Source organism: Chelonia mydas, chromosome 4, assembly GCF_015237465.2.
Source record: "Chelonia mydas isolate rCheMyd1 chromosome 4, rCheMyd1.pri.v2, whole genome shotgun sequence".
Classification (NCBI taxonomy): Eukaryota; Metazoa; Chordata; order Testudines; family Cheloniidae; genus Chelonia; species Chelonia mydas.
In genome coordinates, this window is record NC_057852.1 from 34,087,964 (window position 1) to 34,109,764 (window position 21,801).

The following is a 21,801-nucleotide window of genomic DNA, read 5'->3' on the forward strand; positions in this document are numbered from 1 at the left end:
GTTGGGACTTGCATATCTATATGGGCCATGGTTGGGAGGCGCAGGGGAGTCAGTGGGGATGGCATTTTGGAGGGGAACTAGGGGGCGCTGGGGGTTGGAATTCAGTGCGGGACTGAGAGGCGGCGCAAGGGGGCGCTGTGGGCTGTGAAGGTGGAACTGGGGGGCACCGCAGGTTGCGGCGGTGGCGCAGGGCTGGGAGGAGGCGGCAGGGGGCGCTGTGGGTTGTGGCTGTGACTCCGAGCCCGGATTGGCTGCTCTCGCTCCTTCACGCACCAGTTCCAGGGCGGAAGGCTGCGGCTGCGCGCGTTCCAGGGTCGTTTCCGTTGGTGACGTCCGGCGCGTCCGCCGAGGCAGAGGCGCAGCGAGGAGCTATGTCGGCGCCAGCCGGGATCCCCCCGCGCCCTGCCGCAGCCCCTGGAGGGGCCAGAGCGCCCGTCGCCGCGGCCAGGGCGCCTCCCTGTCAGAACGGTGAGGAGCCGAGGCCGGGGACCCGCGCGGGCCTAGCGCTGGAGCGGGGCTGGACTGGCCGGGGGCAGCAGAGCGTGGGGCTGGCCGCTCGGGGCAGTAGCGCTGGTGGAAGAGCGGCGAGGGCAAGGGGCAGAGGGTGGGACGGTGGGGTCTGGCACAGAGGAGGGCGGGGGAGACTGGAAAGGGTGGGGGGGGGCTGGGACAAGGACGGGGGGGGGGGCGACTGGAGGGGCTGGGACAAGGGCGGGGCATTTGTGGGCTGGGGGCAGATAGGGGCATCGGGGGATGGTGGAGGAGGAAGGGCTGACTCTGCCATGTGGCATTTCCATGTGTTTTGTCTTGGGTCCTGGTTAGCTGCGCTGTGTCTCCGCTCACGGGGTTAGAACACATACTGTGTGGTCCAGTTGTGTTCCCATCTAACTGAGTGACCGGCTGGTTTAATGTCACATAACGGGCTTTTCAGGATGTAGAGTGAAGCAGTGCCTTCAGTTCACAGGAGGTTCTGGTGGTCCTGTGAGTGGTTAACCTCGATTGGTGATACTCAGACTGAGGCTTGGGAGCCACAAGTGGCTCTTTAATGTGTCTCCTGTAGCTCTTTTCAGCACATGATATTAAAACACTGTGTGATCTAATTATTAACCAAACAGGATGCTTTTGCTATGGGCTTATCTAACGACTAAATCAGCACTGCTGCTATTGATGCAGTGCTGTTGATGACAAGCTAAGTCGATGGCATAACGCTCTCCTGTCGACTTCTGTACTCCAGCTCCCTGAGAAGCATAAGGTAAATTGGTGGGAGAGCATGGAGGCAGCATGCTGCTATAGGCTGACCTAAGTTTATGTCAATTTCAGTTATGTAACTTACACTACTTCAGTTATGTAAGTTACAACTCTAGATTGACTTACAGCTTTTGTGTAGACCAGCTCTATGTTGTTAATCTTTGTAGCTGATAAAGTAATACTTGAGCAGTCATTTTGCTGTGAGAATAATGTATCTGTATAAACACTAAATATGAATATATAGTACTATAGCAAATGAAACCATGAATTCACATTACTGTGGCTTTTTTTTGGGTAATGTCCATTGCTAATTTGGCTACCGAACCACTGTGGTCTGAGTATCACTAGCCTAGATGTTGACTTCCCTCTTCGTGGACACCCATGATTTGCAGGTGGATGTCACCTATTTGGCATTGTGGAGAGCCCTGCAGGTGTGACTTTTGGCTTAATAGACCAGCATGCACAGCTATCTAGACATAGTTTGTGTTTTTTACTGTGTCTGGTGGTTGGGAAGGGGGCATGAAGTGTTTGAAATTAAGTAGCTGCATAACTGAGATAAAAAACCCAATCTTTGATAAGTTTTTTGACTATCACTGCAATTCTGGCTCTGAAACTGAGGAATAACTTCTCAGAATATTAAATAGTGCCAGGTAGGCTTATTCAAAATAGTAAGTGGGGTAGTACAATATTTTTCCTTGAATTTAATTTAATTTTGGAACTATTCTAGTTGGGAAACTGCATCTTGGGAACAATTTGGAGGCTGTAACATGCTCAGGCCTTTGTTCTACAAACTCTTAGACACATGGTTTATTTTGTACACTTGAGTAGTTTCGATGGAAATATTTGCATTCCCAGTGGGTTTATTCATATACACCAACTAAGCATGTACATAAATCTTCAGGGTTAAGACTTCAGAGATTTTGGGGAAATATGATGCTTTTTGTTTCTTATAGTGTTTTATTATAACAAAATGAGAAGACATGCACTTCAAGTTACATATCCTAAAATTGAGCAAACTGCCTCTGTATTTTAGCATGAAAATGTACTAAGAGGATATGTTTTTACATATATTTTAAATCTACAATGATACTGTCACTGATTTTATAGTTCACAATTTTAAAATTGATCGTAAAATATGTATAATTGATTTAATGAGGTCTTTACAGCTTCTGATCCTAATCAGTTTCATTTCTGTGTTGTTTATATTAAGTATATTTGCTAGCATTGCATTTTAACATCTTCTCCTAGGCTCTGATTTTACAGATTTGCAAATTTTCACAGTATTGGCATGGGCACAGAGGGTAGTCTCTGTAGATCTGTTTGCAGGATTGAGGTCTTTAATTTTAATGCTCTTTGGTTATATGAACAAAGTTTTAGGTGGTAGCCTCTGTCATGTTTAGGCAACAGATTGTGAATCAAGTTCATGCACATATTGCTGAAGGTTTGTGGAAACCTGATATGATTTAAATAGAAGCTTTTAGAAAGAGACTTTCAACTTAAATTTTGCCCAGAAGTTTAATTTTGTAATAACTGACCAATATAAATTTTTCCATGTTTATAAAATTCTAATGTAAACAGTTTTTTTCAAATAAACAGCCATTTCCATTCAGTGTTGAAATCCAAATATTTCAACACTAAAAATAGGAGACTATAACTTACCTCATCTATTTTTACTGTATCTAAGACCGTGGAAGAAATGTCAAAAATAAGAGTAAAAATAGTAATGACCATTTGGATTTTTAAAATTCTTTCACTGTAATAGTTTAAAGGTTTATCAGCAACATGGGTAAATAATTTTGTTTTAAAGTTTTCAGCGTAGCAGCCATGTTAGTCTGTATCCGCAAAAAGAAAAGGAGTACTTGTGGCATTTTAGAGACTAATAAAGGTATTTGAGCATAAGCTTTCGTGACATTGGATGCATTCACTGAATGCATCCGATGAAGTGAGCTGTAGCTCACGAAAGCTTATGCTCAAATACCTTTGTTAGTCTCTAAGGTGCCACAAGCACTCCTTTTCGTTTTAAAGTTTGACCATTTAATTTACTTGTGATTCAGACAATCATTATTTTTAATTCTTAATTTTTAAAAATAAACTCAGTAGCCGACTTTTGCATTTTTCATCTTGTTAACTCCTTTTTTTTTTTTTTTTTTTAATTACTGAATATCTGTTTGTTTCTTGGTTTGCATATTCTTTATCTTGGGATATATTTACAGTCATGTAGATTTAGTGTTTCATAGGCAAGATGTTAATTTAATTTGTCACTTTACATAACCACACAATAACATTCCAACATTTTGAAAAATATAGTTTTGTTTTTGATCTACCTGGGGAACTTACATGCAGCATTTAGGGCATTGTTTATATAAAGGAAGGGGAGAAAGAAGGGAAACAGGAAATCGAAAAACAAGACTGCGAGACTTGATTTTTTTTAGTTTTAATGCCATGTTCCACTTTGCCCTGAATGGCACCATCTGCTTCCTTGAATTTGGTCTCTGCTTCTAAAATCAGTGTGTTATATGTTGTGAGGAGTAAGTATTGCTTATGTAAATATAGTTACTGATGTGTTTGCACATGCTAGAGATAACGGTATGCATTGCTGCGAGAGTACTTCATACATTAGATTTCATAAATTCTGTCAAATCTTCTCCCAACTGTTGGAATTTATTGGAACCTCACAAAGAGCTCAGTCAAAAGACTTCCATCAAAAGGATTTAGTGTTTGGCAGAGGTGATAAATTGGGGCTTGAAAGTATTCAAAAAGTCGTTAGTTCTCATGGCCTTGATAGTATTTGTCTGATCCAGGGGACAAGTCCATGTGAAGGATCCTTAGTGATTTTCATACTGGTACACACTTTAAAAAAAAAAAAAAAAAATGTTTTGTAAAATTGGCTTGCCTTTTGTTTGTCTTAATAGTTTTCTTCCTAACTATTCAACTTTTCCTGTTTGATTCTGTGTTGAAGCCCTTCTTTTAAAACAATGCCTGTTTTGCTTAGGCCATCAATCTTGAAGTCCAAATGTAAGAACTTCTCACTGAATATTTGAAAATAAAATTATTAATTATAACTGAGCATGTTGCTGGTGTCTGCTATCTAGCTGAAAAGTAACACCTAGGTGACGGTAGTACTCTAATATGAATTCAGACTATTAATGATTTTTTTCCCAACAGTCTTAAGGAACTGCAGTGTTAAAAATTAAACATGTTGAAATATTAAAAACTAAAGAGATAATCTATTAAAAAAGTTCACCACTTTAACTTAAATCACATTTAAACCAGTGTAAAGTCTGTGTGGACTCATTTTTAGTTTAAACCAGGATTATTTTAGTTTCACTTCAGTCCAAAATAAGAATGTCTACAGTCTTTTGTACTGGTTTAGCTAAATGAGTTTAACATCACATATTAAGTTAAACCAGTGCAACTTTGTTGTATAATTTTTTACTGTATTTTGTGTAGACAAACCCTAAGAAGGCAGGTTACTTTATCCAGCTGCTCCCTGATTTATTCTGTGCTGGCAAGGGTACTTGATTAAGTACAAACGTGTGAAAAATATGAAATTGAATGGAATGTTATAGCTATAACTAACTGTTTACTATGATTCTTTCTGTATTCACAATAAATGTGGCATTTTGCCTTATTCCCTTTAAGATCCTGCTGGTTTATATTTTATTGGTATAACATCAAAACACAAGTTGCTCTATGAATGTATGTATGCACAGTAGCCTGGGCAAAGATGAAAGCGTATTTGATGCAAGCAGCTTATCCTGTAGAGCCAAATTAGAGTGGGGGAAAAACAAATGAGAAATTCATACATAACTAAAAGTACTTGGCAGTGACTGTCTTGTACCAGAGGACTATGGGGCAGTGAATGGAAATGAAGAGCTATCGTCCTGGATACTATGTTTATAGATGGGCTTTTGTGAAAGCTCAGACTTCAAAAACCATGTGAGAGCATAATGGAAAAAGCAATAGCAACTCAGCATTTCACTTTAGTCATCTCTTAAGAATTCATAAAACTAAGTATTACTAACTTTTATCCACTGACAGATTAGTTTGAATGGAAGATTTTGTTTTCCTATCACATTTCGCAGGTTGTTTTTGAAGTACCTTATCATATTGGCATTTTTCTGTTATAAATACCAAAAGTGGCAGATAATGTTGTTCGTTTTTCTGTTATAAATACCATTCCTTTTCAGGGGCTTTCTAACATGTTTGTTTAAAAAATAATTCTCCAAATATAAATATGACATGTAGCATCTTAACTTGGGGAAAACTTTTTACAATAAATGTTCAAATATCTGAGATGGAACTTTGAAAATTGTGTTTTGTATGTGTACACAAACTGCTTTAAGTATTTTATTTTCACATAAATGTCTGCTACTTTAGCCATTCTGTCCTTTCCAGGGTTTGGAAGTAGCTTCCTTTTTTGGTGCTGTTGCTTGCTTGCTTGCTTCTGCTGTTGGTATGTTAATGCTAATAAGCACACTGATCCCCCCCCCAGTCTGTCTGTGTGTCAACCAACTGCGATAAAGGTGTGTGTAACCCATACAACTTTAATACATATGACATTTTCTCTTCTTTTCAGGTCCAATGCAGAATCCGATGCAGTTCCCTTTTGGATATGGCTTACATCTTGAAAACTATAGTGCTTCCTCCGGACACTACCCGCAAGTGCCCCATGAAGCTGTCCCGTCGCAGATGAATAACCAGTATGTTGCTGATTACCACTCTGCTTGCTATTCAGTACCAGTTCAAAGTGTCATCACACCTTCTGTGGGTCCCAGCATGTTGAACACCCAGCAGTTGTATAGTGGGGCTGCTCATCCTGTGGAGTCAGCTGGAGGACTTACCCAAGGAGCAATATCATCTGCATCCCATTTACATACAGGTGTTCCACAGTCATATTCTGCATTGAGTAGTCACTACAGTTCTTCAACCAGCTCTTCAGTTGCATCTCAAGGATTTCCCCTTTCTTCTGGTCATTATGCCATGCCTACCGTCTCTAGTGCTGTATATCCTAATCTTTCCTATCCTTCTATGTCTATTGGTAGTCCATATGGGCAGGTATTTACTTCCCAGAGCCTTCCAGCTGTTGGGCAGTTTGAAGAGACTAATGCATTTCCTGGTCAAAGTTCAACTGTACCTCGTACACTGCCACACCAAGTTCCTGTGGGATATAATTCTACATCATGGTCCACTTCAGATTTTCAGTCAGCTCAAGACAACTTCAGCAGGAATCGCACTGGATCCCTGGCTAAAGCAAGCAACCAAATAAATACAGGTATAATACTATGCCAAAATCAGGAAGTTTCTTAATGAAATGAAGTATTTTTCTATAATTGAAACAATTGTAAGTGATTAGTGTATAATGATGATGCCTCATGGAAATCTGAAAATATTTTAAGTGTAGGTATTTCTGTTAATTTGTTTTAATCGACATTTGCATAAATACAGGGCCCCTGTATCCTTTAAGTTTTTCACCTCCTGTTCCTTATTAATCCCTTGAAGACATTATTTTCTGTTGGTGAGGACATAATTCTCTCCATAGCAGCTAATTGTGTTGTTGCTGACAGATGTGTGACTTGCATCTCTCTCAGTGGAAGTCAGCTAAAGAAAAAGACACTATTTTTGTGCAAATGTTTCTAATAAACATTTTGGGAAAGAATACATAAACGTATGCGTAAACAGAACTGAAGAATCAAAGAGGCTTCTAATACCTAGTGTGTATATATATGCTTAGGGGGGAAAAGAGACAAACTAGGTATATTTTCTCTCAGTCAGTTCTGAAGACAGACAACCTAATCAAAAATCAGTTTGTCATGCCCCAACATGGTGATTAATACTTTCAAATGCTAGTGAAGGAAAACTCTACTTATTTTGCTAAGCCCACTCTGAAAATTCAAAAGGTGAAAAACCACTTATAACCTAAATGCATTTGAAAATCCTATTGCTGGTAACAGCCATCTTGCTGATAAGTTACTTGAACATTGGCAACATCACGTTTTTAGCAAGATAGCTGCTCCCAATATCAACTGTAATAAGAGAATAAGAACCCTTAGTTCTGTTAGATACCACCTTAAACAAAAAATAAGGTAAGTTTCTCACATTTTTAAGTTCCTGACTGAGCTGAGCAAGATGGGTATAGTCTTCCTTTACTGGAAGAAGTGGTTACTAAACAGCTGAACACACTTGAATTAGAAAATAGTCTATTTCAAATTCTCATTGCACGTTTGGAGATGATGTAAGAATTTTTTTTGCCGGGAAAAGGGGACTTGGGTTCGAGGCTTATTAAAAGAGAGTTTAAGAGAGGTGCTTATCATGTTTCTTTAGTTGAAGGTTTGTCTTGACTCAGAAAAATGGTTAAGTTCTGATCAGGCTTAATTAACACATGCTAGTTAAGCCCTGCCTAATTTCAACCATTTGTGTAGTTTTGAATGCAGAGTGCCTTTTAGCTTAATTTTAGTATGTTGAGTTGTAGCTTAGGCTCCTGCTGGATTGAAAGTGATAGTTTGTTGAAAAGTTATGAAAAAAGTGTGGAAATGTGTTTTACTTATATTAACCATAAAAACTTGATGCTCTTCACCTAAGAATTCTAAGGACAAGCATCTTTGTATTTCCTTTCCTCCCTCTGTCTAATAAAAGCTGCTTTCCTCATCTGTCAAAATTGAAGGTTGTTGGTGGTGAGCCCCCTCACAATCCTTGTTCACTTTATCTCCTCTGATTAGCTATATTTTCAGCCTAGAATCATGCTAGGTTGCATGCCAAGAAGTCTCTACTGCTGCACTGAGATGCCTATCTGCTGCTGCTTCTTCCATTCCTACTTTATAGGGGATTTGCAGTTGCAAGGAGAGATTAGAAAGCTAGTTTCTTCCTTTCATTGCTTGCAGATACTCCTTCTATGATTCTACACTCCCTAAAGATTCCTGACACACTCTCTCCCTCTTTCTTGGCCTTCCCTCCCACCCCAAAAATAACGTAAAAAAATTGAAAACGAAATCTCACTGAGGTAGCTAGTGTCAAGCATTAAGTAACTTATATGAAATGGGGTGATGACGTAAATGACTTCATTTCCCCAGATCTGCTTGACTTCTCTCTTTGCTTCTTTTGTTTTTCTTAAAAAAAGTTAAATGCAGAAACCAGTTAATGCCTTGTTAAGTTTGAAAATTTAAATGGATTAGTCAGGATATTGAAAATTTGAAGTTTTCACAGTAATAATAAACTTGACCACATTATACACATCGTGGGGGAAAATTGAAAAATATTATCCAAGCAGCAATTGAAAATACTACCATACATATCTGTAGTATTAATGTGAACCTTTTTGTGTCTGTTCAAATTCTGTGTTAATGTTGCATTTACAAACATTTTTCATTTAAATGAAAAATTTTGATGGTTAGACATGTTAAAATCAATTATTTATTTGCTCCTAACAATGTTGTCTCCAAGAGACATGTTTTTTAAGACAGGGAAATGGAGCTGGCAAAAACCTAAATGAGAATTTGAAAGATGCGTGGAGTGATATTTTTTGTGGTCTTCCATTTGTTCCTTAATTAAGCGGTCAGATAAGCAATCATTGCTTAATTAGAATTATGAGTGCTAAAGTAGTGTTTACATACAGTGTTTCATTCAGCAAACTTCTGTCTGGTTTTAACTGATTTCTGAAAAACATCTGTATAGATTTAAGTTTAACCTTCAGATTTCAACTAACTTAACATTTATTTAGATTGTAAGCTCTTTGGGGGCAGGGACAGTCTATTTGTTCTGTGCTTGCTTGCCTAATGTGGTGTAATGTAACTTTAAATCTATATATACCTATTTACAGTTACATACCTAAGAATAAGCACTAATACAGTATTCCTTTTCTACTGTACTAGAGCAATATAACAACACCGAGCTCATTGAATGTGAGGTAGATAATTATGCCGCTGGTTGATTCAAAGATTAATTTTTCTAAGTCAGCGAGTTGTACCCAATTTAAGTTTATTTTGTTCTGTTTGAGATTATCGTGTTACATACAACAGGCTGAATATTCTTAACATTACTTAGCCAAAAGCCAATTTTATAATAAATTTGCACCATTTGGGAAGTCTGGGGTAAACAAAGCGTTAATAAATAATGTTCCTTTTCATGGTAAATTCCAGACTTTTGCTGAAACTCACAATTTTCCAGTTAAAATTGCTCAGCAGATTTTTATCCATGACTAACGTGGCATTATACTGAAAATATAACCTGAATTGCTGCAACAGTCAGGTCAGGAGTAAGATGCCAAATGTTTCTTTGTTCCTGGTGTAATTAATTCACTGCCGGGGGAGGGAGTGATACAATTTTAGTTACTTTTTCAGGTTGTTGGTGCAGGCTTAAAGCATTTTCAGATTGAGTAAATTTTGTTTGGTATTGCTATAAAACTTCTAGTCTTCATCCTGAACTGCATATGTTTAGAAAAAATGTAGTTACAAACATAAATATTTTTCTTGATTTACTTTCCTTTCATCTTCATTACCTCTGTCTCATTTCTTAGAGGGTAACTTGTTCAGTGTAGCATAAGAAGTGTTATACAGCTTAACCTAATGTGTCTTGTGCTTAGAGAAGGTTGACTTAAAATTTGCAGCAGCTGCTTAAAATCTTCTTGCAGCTGATCACTTTAAATGGTTCTACTCCATTTTTACCTACTTGGTTGGCTATACAAGCTGTTTTGGTATCAAACTTTAAAGATGCTACAACAGACCTCCTCATTTTGCATAATTTTAAAGGAAATAGTTTTACTTGGAAGTAATATTTTGCACTGTTAGGAGCTGGTCACTATAGACAAAAATTTCCTATCCAGAAAACTTCATCCATGTAGGGATTTCTTTCACACCAAAACAGATGGAAAGATAAAGCCAAAAATCCAGTAAGCCAGGCACATGTTAAAACCAAATTGACATTCTCCTGTATCTCTGAAAAGTGTCAAAAAATAAAGTAACTCAAAAGGAAACAGAATTTCAAGAAATTACGGATGTCTCAGAGGCACATATTTTCCAAAATGTGTACCCGCATCACTTCACTTTCGTGGGTACAGTACACAGAAATTGTCAACAAAATAACCTCAAACCCTTTCAAGGTCATCTAGATTAGAACACATTTTCTGGGATTGTCCATAGAATGAAATGTTTTGACTCATGTATGTAAATAAGTTTACAAAAAACTTTGGACATAGACTTTGATAATATACTCAAAGGCTTTAAGATTATATCTACAGTTTAAAGTATGTCTAAACAAGATGTAGCAAAGATCACAGCTCAGGAGATAGTCCTAAAGCCATTTTGAGCAGCAAAGTGAACTTCTTGTAACATGCAGGAAACAGAGCGCGACCTGTAATTAAAATTAAAAAATTTTTTATTTAAAATCTGTCACTTTTGTGTAATAAGCAAAACCTGCATGCTTGCCCAAGTAAGGCCGATCTACACTACAAACATTTGCAGACACAGCTCTTTCAGTTGGGTGTGATTTGTGACCAAGATACCTGTGCCAGCAAAAGATCCTAGTGTAGATGTAGTTATACTGGCAAAACTGCTTTTGTGCTGATACAGCTTATTTTGCTCAAGGGGGGCTGGAATAAACTGTGCTGGCAAAAGTAAAGTTTTTCCGGTATAAGCTGTGTCCGAACTAGGAGTGCTTTGCCAGTATAATATAGATACTAGTCTGGACCTGGGCTAAAACAGTGCTATGCCATGTACCCGTGCCCTGTAGTACCTATAATGCCTGTATATAAATCCTTTAAGCTATCTACTTGTTCATCTACATCTGTGCTTATTGTTACTTAATCACATAAGTGTACATATGGATGTATAACAGCACCTCACCAATAAACTGTAATTTTACCTGTGTAACATTAAATATAAAATGCTTGTCCGTTAATCAGAATTAAAAAATTCAAAAGTTAAAATGCCAACAGCAGTGTTAAACTGGCCACGTTGTCTACCCAGTGTTTTCTATTCCTGTTTAAATAGTTAATTACTTATCATAGGTTCATGTTGTATACCACAAAATATACAGGATATAGCGTGTGACTTACATTACACTGCTATAGCTGCACATGGCCCTGGCTATAATGTTAAGTCTTCTAACTGCAGAATGTTACCACAAATACTGGAAAGACTGTCCACCAAAATACTCTTTTTGTATTTAAAAGTACTCTTTCTGTATCTTCATAACTGAATGGTGCTACTGTACTGACTGACAATTTGTAATAGAAGGTCCAGCTTGATGTTTAAAAGCAGAGTGGGATGCTCAGCATTTGAATCCATGATAAGGCAAGAGGCTGTCATGTTTGCAAGGCAACTGGTTGAACTACAGTTAGTTAACAAAATACATAAAATTTAAACATTGACTTCTCTCTGTCATGCAATCGTACATTAACCTATCTGTGCCAAAAATGGCAGCTTCCTGTTTAACTATTTTAATTTATATTTAAGGTTCTTACACATTTAGTGATTAATTCTTCACTGTAATGTCATAAAATATATTTTATTTTATGTTGCAGTTTTCCTCTAGTTCTGGCTAACTTTAAAGGGTTTTCGTCTGCACTTTTTCACATTTACTGTGAGCTAACAAAGCATTGTTAGTTTTGTAGGTGCATTTTTATGGCATCTGCTAGCTGGAATGTGGTAGTGGCTAATCAGGCTTGTTGAGGATAAGCCAATAGAAAATATGTACTTAAACAGATGTTCTGTCAAGCTTTATCTTGAGCTTGATTGCTGTATTGTAGGTTAATCACTAGTTGAGTATGTACTTCATCTTCTTGTCAGCTGAGGGGGGGAAAAAACTGTTAGCAAAATTTAAAACTGCTGGAGATTGTGGTTTGTGGTGGTCTTTCAAGAGTGAATGGCATACTTAAAACAGTAACAAAGGTGATAGTTAAAGTTCTGTAAGTGTTCTCATTGTAATCCCCTGTTTTCAGTTGCTCAGGACTCCAAAACTTTCCTCTAGGAATATGTAATTTTCCAGGCCTTATTTCTGCTTGAAGGCAACATAATTTTTTAAAGCGTGAGAGAAACTGTTCTGCTGTTTTCAAGGAGTATAAATAAAAGCCCCAAACCTTTCCCTATAAGTTTGGGAAAGCTTTTTTGATAGCTTTCTGCTGCAACAATTTTTGTGATTAAAATTAACATTTGGCAAGGAAATAAATAATTAAGAATCTTTGAATGTTCCAGTGAAAATTGGTTAGGTTTTTTAACTGAGTTATGAACAATTGATTATAGCAGTTTACCAGTGTTCTAAGTAATAGAAAAATTATCACTGCTCATCTTTTATATAAACCAGGGATTGGCAACCTTTGGCATGCGGCCCGCCAGGGTAAGCCCCCTGGTGGGCCAGGCCGGTTTGTTTACCTGCTGTGTCCATGGGTTCGGCTGATCATGGCTCTCACTGGCTGCGGTTCGCCGTTCCAGGTCAATGCGGGCTCTGGGAAGCGGTAGCCAGCACTTGGCCCATTCCGCTTCCCGCAGCCCCCATTGGCCTGGAGCAGCGAACTGCGGCCAGTGGGAGCCGCAATTGGCTGAACCTGCGGATGCGGCAGGTAAACAAACTGGCCTGGTCCGCCAGGGGGCTTACCCTGGCTGGCCAAAGGTTGACAATCCCTGCTATAAACTATCTCAATTCACACTGTCTGGCAAAAATAATAAGTAGTGCTCGTTATTAGAAACTGCTCAAATTTGTATATATGCTATAGAAAAAAGCATAGTGTTTCATTAATGTTTTCTATATCATTTAGATTTCAGCAATAAATCATTCAAAAAGTGTTAGGCAGCCTAATAATTAAACAAACTTAAAATACAATGACCACCTAGCATCGTTATTCATGTGCAGTTAACACTAACTTAGCCAGCCAGTAAATCAAACCAACAGAATTATTGCTTTACATGCACTCCTTCCCCTCAAGCATCCCCTAAAATCCACTCAAATAATATTGTACTATTGGAGAAAAATAGTATAGTATCACATGATTGGACTATCATTAATATATACACAGGTGGTAGAGTTAAGGTTGCACATACAAAATTTGGCTTTCCTGACTTGAGTTGTAACTGCAATCATAACATTTATTATTTAAAAATATGATGCATATTTATCTATTTTTTACTTGTAAGACTTGTTTCAGTTGTATTCTAAATGTTATGCTGGTGGTCAGTTGAATTTCTTTTGCTTTTATTTTTGCCATTTTAATAGTCTGATCTGGTCAAATAATCATCGAAGACTTGATCCTGGCTTCTGGTTTATTGGTCTGCATTGACAGAAGTGTTACCTTGTGAAAGCAGGTACTCTGCACCTGTGCATCAACCAATTTCTAATAGCTCTCAGGTTCATAAGGGGAGAATTGAGCCTTAAGTGTTGAAACAAAGGTGGCTTAAAGTTACATTTGCTAAAAGTACAGTTTATTCAGACTACATTGAATTTTGGTGGAAACAAAGTTATTGTACCTTTACAAAAGTTTTTTTTTTTAACTATATTTGACCTACTGCCCTTTACAATATCTGTGCCCCTTTAAAACTCACTTCAGTGAAGTGAGGATAGTTTTGATATGGTAAGTATTCCTAATGAGCTATAGCCTGTCTAGTGGCAATCGTTTTGCGTTTTAATGGGAAGATTCTGTCATGTTCAGATGTTCAAAACAACATTGCAAATTCCCTGTGAAAATATTTTAATATTCCATGTGATACGAATTGCTAATTAAAGCAGAATCCCAGGTGTCTGGGCCCCCTAGTTGGAAACGACCATTGTGGTAGGGAAGCAGAGCAGTGGAACACTGCACAGCTGATTGCTGCATCTTGACTGTGCTGTCTTACTTGGAAGGAAGATTAGTGTCTGGGCAGTACAACAGGCTGAGAATGATTTTTGGAGGTGGAATTAGAGGGCATAGGTTTGGGGATGGATTAAAAATCTGGTGTACCCAGGCTCTACTTAGCATTAAACCATCTATCTGATGCTTTCTGTGTGAAATTATATTTTCTGCTTCAGTTGTTGGTACCATTAATATTCAAAACAGTAATCTCTTCATCTTAATGGAGTATGTACTTAACAGAATTGGTGTTCAACTGAAAAACATATTTTCCTCTTTCTCAGCAATCTAGCAGTTAAAGTATTTCAAAGAGCAACAGCTTTTATCTTAGGAACTATGAAACGAGCATCAAATTAACTGTTGTCTGGTATTTGTGCAATTGTCTTTGCTAATGAGTAAAATGTTATCTTCTTTTCCCACTCTGTTTTCAGTTGGTATTGTAGATTCATTGCATCCTGTAAGCCAGAATGTTCAGTTTACCAAGCCTGGCGTAGAAACATCTGTTGTTTCTTCTGCTGTGACCTCTTCAATAAGAACACCTGTCGCAGACCACTTAACTGAACCTGCTTCTGTGCCTTCCAATACACAGCCATCGGAACCACTGCTTCAAGAAGGTATTAGCTTATTTCAGAATACAGAGTAGTATCTTAACTTTTAATATTTATCAAGGTTTTAATGTTTTTAGTTTTATTTTCCATTTTTTTCCTGTTGACAAAACATACCTGACAGTCTCTGTTCTGTCTTTTGATTTTTTATTTTTTTTTAAATAGACCTATTTGCAACTTGTTCTACATACATTTATGGTATAGTAGGGATTATAGTAGGGTTTTTGCTTTCTGTTGAACCCCCTCAGTGGTTGACTAGTGCCAGGGCACCCCTTGCTGCATCCTTTCAAAATGCTATGTACCGTTATCTTGTGTCTGCGTTTATTCTGACTATTCTCTTTTTTCTTTCCATTCTCCTCTCACACCCCTTTTTTGACCTTTTTGGCTGTTTTCATTTTTACTCCCCCTCCCTATGCCATTTCCCTAATTCACCAAAAGGCCATGTGCTGTTCGGGTAGCGTGCATCCATTGGTGACTCTGTGGGATCTGGTCACATGCTGTTGCAGCTGATCTATGTTTGAAAAGCAGATATAAAAAAAATTTGGGCTGGGGAGCTGTTTCCTGAGCCTGTAGCCCTATAAACTGCTCCTGTGGCAAGCTACAATAGGGACGGTTGTAGGAGCAGGGAGGTAAGCTTTCAAAGAAGCTTCTTGGTGCTTTACGCATGGCAGCACATTTGTAGTGGGGAACTGGAATGAATCTAGACTATTGCACCTTCATCATCCTCACTGATTCTCAGTGGTCTGTTCTGGCTTGCCTTCCAAGTTGTAAAACACTACATTATGCATAGATGGAGATTCCAATTTCCATTTTCTTGTTTTTACACATTTGCAATGTATTCTCTTGGCTACTTTAGTGCTCTGTAACTTCCTACAAAATAATATTTTAATATATTTGTTTAAATAGTGAATACATAAATTTGAGCAGGTACCAGTTGTTTCAGTTACAATAAAATATGTCAGGTTTCAGAGTAGCAGCTGTGTTAGTCTATATCCGCAAAAAGAAAAGGAGGACTTGTGGCACTTTAGAGACTAACAAATTTATTTGAGCATAAGCTTTCGTGAGCTACAGCTCACTTCATTGGATGCATCCACTGAATGCATCTGATGAAGTGAGCTGTAGCTCACAAAAGCTTATGCTCAAATAAATTTGTTAGTCTCTAAGGTGCCACAAGTCCTCCTTTTCTTTTAAAAAATTCTCAAAAGCTTTTAAATCTTAAATACTTGGCTCTGATACAGTGTTTTCATATATAGTTCTCAAAGCCCTTTTGTAATCTGGGTTATAATCTCCATATTTATCAATGAATAAAAAACCTAGGAAAATCCATTAAAGTAATCTATTGTCTATCAACCTGACTTTTATCCCCCAAACATGCAGAGATGAAAACTATTAATTGTTTGAAAAGTATTGTCCCCACACTAAATCTTTTGAAAATCATTACAGAAAGTGATGTTTTGGAAATTGATTTGCAGCTACTGTTTGGTTCTTAAACAGTTTTACAGTGATGTTAAGTAGCAGTTTGAACCCTACTGCTGAACAGAATTTAATTGCAGTATAGACATGCTAAATGGGGTTTGCTACAGCACAATGTTCTTTAATCCTCCTCGGCAGACTCACAATAATAACTGTCACGTACAAAGTGCATGCAGTCTGTACGTCCAAACCAGGGAAGAAATGTGATTGCATATTTAAATGTATATAGTTATTTTAATGTGCTAGTTAATTCCATATATACATACTAGCAGTGATTTGTATGGAAAATACAGACATTTGATACAGATGTCTATTTAAATAGCAGGTATTGCTGAATACACAGCTAAATGTAAACATCTTCATAAATTCAGTCTGTGTGTGTATATAGCACAGTTGGATAATCACACTTTCAAGACCAAGATGTCCAGATGGTCTGACACCAAGGCCCTTTTTAATTTGCCAGGAGCCTGACGGTTCTACTGATTGCATATATTTGTTTTAATTTTATCAATAATAAATCACATATCTTGTACTTGCATCTTCCTTGATATATGAATAAAAGTTGTTGGCATTCACCAGCAACAGAAATCTGTTGTTGATCAGCTTTATCCTCTTCAGTTACAGGTTCATTTCAGGTCTCTGAAACGCTGCAGTTAAGGCACTCTTGAAATATTTGTACCAGTGATTATTTGAATGTGGGATCACGTAATACGCTTTTTTTTTTTTTTTTTTCCAATTTGGGAGGGGATTCTGCCTGTAGTACAGATGAGTATAAAGTGTCACAAATTATTTTTTAGGTTTAATGAAGTGTGCTCTTCCTCATGGCATGTGCACACTCTGGGTTACTAATTTACCTTGTCCTGTGGTTCTGTACATTACAAAGTACATCTCATCTCATTCATGTAAGACTCCGTAGATGCTCCTAAGTCTTGTTTCTGCAAAGCATTTAAGCGTAAGTCAGATTTCACAAAGCACTTAAGCAAGTGCTTAAATGTCTTCAGTGGGTTAAACATGAACTTAAGTGCTTTGCTGAATCAGGGCCGCAGCTGTGAAAGCCTGTTAAAATAACTGAATTTTACACTGTTGTATATTTGGAAGCTGGGTTAATGTTGATCCAATGTGAACAGGGCTTAAAAATAGCAATGTTGTGAAGATGGTCAGGGAAACTTCTGTAAACTCATTTTTTCTTTTAAAAGTAGAGTCTACAGAATCTCAGTGTAGCTTTTTGGAAGTTAACTGAAGTCTTAATGCTCTAAATGTATATTTGTCTTGACACTGGCTGTAACACCTAGATTAAGTGAGCTGATTTTTGTCCTCTCATATAGTGGGTAAATTTAAATAATTTGTGGCCTGCGTAAATTCTCTAATAACAGAAGCCGATGAATAAAAAAAACTGTTTAAAAGCAGCTAAATCTAAGAATGTTGAACAGCAGGGTCCATTTTGAACAAATGCAAGATTAATCTTGGTATTTCAGTCAGTGCCTCGATACTGTGGTGATGGTTGTATTGGAAATTTGAGGGTAATGAAAAGGAAGACTTGTAAAAAAAAAAAAAAAAAAAAAACTACTTTATAATCTAATTTCTTTTCACTCAATTCTCGTTTTATTCTTGACGCTACCACTATTATGAAATCCAAACCCAGTAACTGTGTAATTTACATTTTGGAAATCTTTCATATTGTGCTAGAATAGTCTTGTTTTAGCAACAAAAACAAAACCCTGCAATATCGTATAACTTGTTACCTGTTTTGTAAATGAAATATTTTCACATTTCGTCCTTGCTCTTTCTCTCAACTTCAGCCTCATTTGTCTGTAAATGTATTGTATGGAACAGTGATGCTCAGACTGCAGCTCTGAAGCCACAAGTGGCTCTTTAAAGTGTCTTCTGCTGCTCTTTGCAGCACATGATATTAAAACAGTGTGATTTTAATTAATAACCAGTTAGGATGCTTTTACCATGGTATTAACTAATTAAGTTAGCAACTTGCTCAAGTTATTAACTTATTTACTGTGAGAATAATATATTGACTAAATTATTTCCCATCATACTGTTTAAATATGAGTAGTACTATAGTAAATGAAACAATAAATTTACACTACAGTGACTCTTTTTGGTAATGTTGATCACTAATTTGGCTCTTGAACCAATCAGACCTGAGTATGACTGGTATGGAACAAAGATTTGAGTGGGTTGGCTATAATTGAAAAATTTTAAGGAGAAGCTTTATTTTGGAATTTCTTTTGCTCAAAAATGCCAAATAAAATATCCCGGTAGAATTACCTTCCTTTTGCTCCTGTTTTTTGTCTCACTTTCCCATCCTTGGATTTTGTTGTTTCTTACCCCAACCTTTCAGTTTCTTTCTCTTTCATCCCCTTTCCATTTTGGTGTGTGATATATGCTGGAATCCCTCCTTTTTCTTTTTTTTTATAATACTTAGTTGAGGAAGGTTTAATATGACTCTCTTCAGTCAGCTTTCATAAAATCATAGAAATTTAAGGCTGAAAAGGATCTCAAAGTCATGAAGCCCCTGCACTCAGTCAGGATCAAGTAAAGCTAGACCCTCCCTGACAGGTTGTTGTCCAACTTGTTTGTAAAAATTTCTGTGATGGGGATTCCACAACCTCTTCCAGAGCTTGACTACCTTATACTGTAGTTAGAAAGTTTTTCCTAATATCTAACCTAAGTCTCTCTTTCTGCAGATTAAGCCCATTACTTCTTGTCCTACCTTCAATGGACATGGAGAACAATTGATCACCATCCTCTTCCTTAACATATTTGAAGACAGTTATCAGGTCTGCCCTCAGTTGTCTCTTAAGACTAAATGTGCACCGTTGTTTTAACCTTTCCTCATAGGTCAAGTTTTCTAACCTTTTAGCATTTTTGTTGCTCTCCTTTGGACTCTCTCCCATTTGTCTACAGCTTTCCTAAAGTATGGTGCCCAGAATTAGACACAATACTCCCTGCTCTACTCAACACTGGTGAGGCCTCAGCTGGACAACTACCTTCCATGTCCTTACATGCAACAGTCCTGTTAATACTGCCCAGAAAATTAGCCTTTTTTTACAACTGCATCACATTGTTGACTGTCATTCACTTTGTGATCCACTGTAACCCCAAGATCTTTTTCAGCAGTACTACCACGTAGTCAATTATTCCCCATTTTGTAGTTATGCATTTGATTTTTCATTCCTAAGTGAAGTGCTTTGCACTTGTCTTCAATGAATTTCTTCTTGTTGATTACAGACCAATTCTCCAGTTTGTCAAGGTAATTGTAATCCTTTTCTAATCTAATCCTGTTCTCCAAAATGTCCTCACAGTCTGTCATCTTTAGATTTTATAAGCATACTCTCCACTCCATGATCAAAGTCATTTAGGAAAATATTGAATACTACTGGATCCAGGACTGACCCCTTTGGAACTCCTCTAGATGCACCCTTCCAGTCTGACAGCTAACCACTGATAACTGCTTTTGGAGTATGGTCTTTTAACCAGTTGTTCACCTACCTTGCAGTAAATTCATCTAGACTGCATTTCCGTAGTTTGCTTAAGAGAATTCGATGTAGGACTATAGAATAAAATCAAGATATTTCATGTCTTCTGCTTACCCTCATTCACTTGGCCATAACCCTCTTAAAGAGGGAAATTAAGTTTGTTTAGTACGATTTGTTCTTGACAGATCCATCCTGGCTATTCCTTAAATTAGGTTAGTGGTTTTCAATCTTTTTTTCATTTGCAGACCCCTAAAAAATTTCAAATGGAGGTGTGGACCCCCAACGGTTCATGGGCCACAAATTGAAAACCACTGCTTTAGTTGCTTACAAATTGATTGTTTAATAATTTGTTCCAGTATCTCCTTTCCAGGTATTGAAGTTAGGCTGACTGGTCTATAATTTCCCAGGTCCTCTTCGTTCCCCCTTTTAAAGATAGGTGCTATATTTGTCCTTCTCCAGTCTCTGGGACCTCATTCAAAGTCCATCAGTCCTTGAAGATAATTGCTAATGGTTCCAAGATTTCTTCAGATTAGAGATTGCATTTGGATTATTGAAGAGTGATTGTGAGCATATATTTCCTCACAGTTTATATGTACTGCTCCTGCAGAACTCCCAGCTCCTTCTGGGACAAGTAGTTTGGTATCAAGCCCCATCCTAAACTCTGACTCACTGCTAGAGGAACGCCATACCAACCTTCTTTCTAGCTGCTTTTGGTTTCTCTCTCCTTTTGTGTTCCACTCCTTCTCCTCTACATATCTGACCCCACTCATGTGGTTTTTATCTTAGGTCTTCCTCACCTCTTTTCGTACTGACCTTAATCTGTTTCTCTCCCCCTCTTAATCATGCCTATGCAGCTCATGTTCTTGCTCAGCACTCATGAAGCATTGTAAAAGGAGACTGACGTATTCCTGTTCAGTTTCACTTTGCAGCTCCTGCTGAGCCATAAGTAAAATCTTTAAGAGAAGCGCAAATACAATCTGGTACTGGGAAGAGAATTTTTCTTTTCCCTCCTCTTTAACAAGTGCACTCCATAGAACCAGGGGATAAGAATATCTGAACGTGTTTTTTTCCCCACGTTCTAGCAGCAGAGAGAAATTGAAGAGTTCATCAGTTTCATTTCTGTTGGTTCTGCCTGTGTCGCACTAGCCAGTTGTTACATATAGGACCTTCAGCAGAGTGTGATCGTCCCTGTGGGAATGTTATTGCATAGCGTATTGGAAAAACTGAGATACCCTCAGCTTTGCTTTGTTTCTAAACCCCTCTAATATGTTATGGCATCTGACAACTCAGCTTCTCAAGAATGTGCTCACTACAGCTATATATGATGAGTCCATGTTAGGTTGGGGATACCTCTGGCTGATGAAAAAACAAGGGCCCTCTGCTAAGCTGACCTATTTAGGGAGTGGGATAGATACACAGGCTGGGGTATCTAGATTCCCACAGGATACGCTGTGGGAACTTCTGGGATTGATTAGCAAGGCTATAGTGGCAAGGAAGCGTACAGTGCTGGAGTTGCAGTCTTGGGCATTTTGCACCAGACTGTCAGCTGCCATTGGGAATATCAAAGCCCAACCATTTTATAAGCTTAATGAAGAGGTGAAGGAGGTTTTGGGGACTTGGGAACAGTTTCTGAATCCTTTTCATGGAGTGTCTTTTTGGAGGGAGAAACTGATTATAGAGACACAGTTATAGATCATTCTCTCTTGCAACATGAATAACTTATCACTCAGCACCAGGGTTAAAGCCCCTGCTTTACTCTCGGCTGTAGATGACCTACCGGTGCTGTCTTCTCTCGGTGCAGATGTGATGGGCTCATACCAAAGACCGCCTGGGGATGCTTGTTCTCTGATGTCAGCAGGCATGTCAGCAGTATACCATGACAATGTATTCAATTGCAGCTGGGTTCTCCACCAACCCATGAAAATTGCAAGCTGGAGTGTTGCAACTCTTCACAGGTGTGGTCATCAGGTCGCTGTCTCGTGTGGACGGTCTTGGCATATCAATCGCAGGCCTAACGGAATCAAGGCTGATAAATCACGAATGCCACAAGGTGGAAGATTCATTAGTTCTGTATTCCAGCGGCCCCAACCACTTACAAGGGGTAGCATTACTACTGCGAGGCAAAACCAAGTCCTTCTTGATAACCTGGATGCCCGGGTGTTCTCTACTACTT

The 21,801-nt window shown here is 38.1% G+C and overlaps 1 protein-coding gene across 14 annotated transcripts in view; it reads left to right on the forward strand.

The window, feature by feature from the left end:
* Nucleotides 1–255: 255 nt before the first annotated feature.
* Nucleotides 256–21,801, forward strand: part of SEC24B (SEC24 homolog B, COPII coat complex component) — a 90,712-nt gene continuing 69,166 nt past the window's right edge. For 4 of the 14 annotated variants that reach the window (XR_006290360.1, XR_005225107.2, XM_037897036.2 and 1 more), the window contains exons 1-3: nt 295–468; nt 5,828–6,523; nt 14,491–14,673. Coding sequence is in view for 8 of the 14 variants with exons in the window: in XM_037897036.2 (XP_037752964.1) it covers nt 372–468; nt 5,828–6,523; nt 14,491–14,673 (976 nt within the window). In the remaining 6 variants the exon portion in view is untranslated. Of the gene's footprint in view, nt 469–5,827; nt 6,524–14,490; nt 14,674–21,801 lie in introns of all 14 variants that reach the window. The other 10 variants (XR_006290362.1, XR_006290361.1, XM_037897038.2 and 7 more) reach the window with 5 other exon arrangements.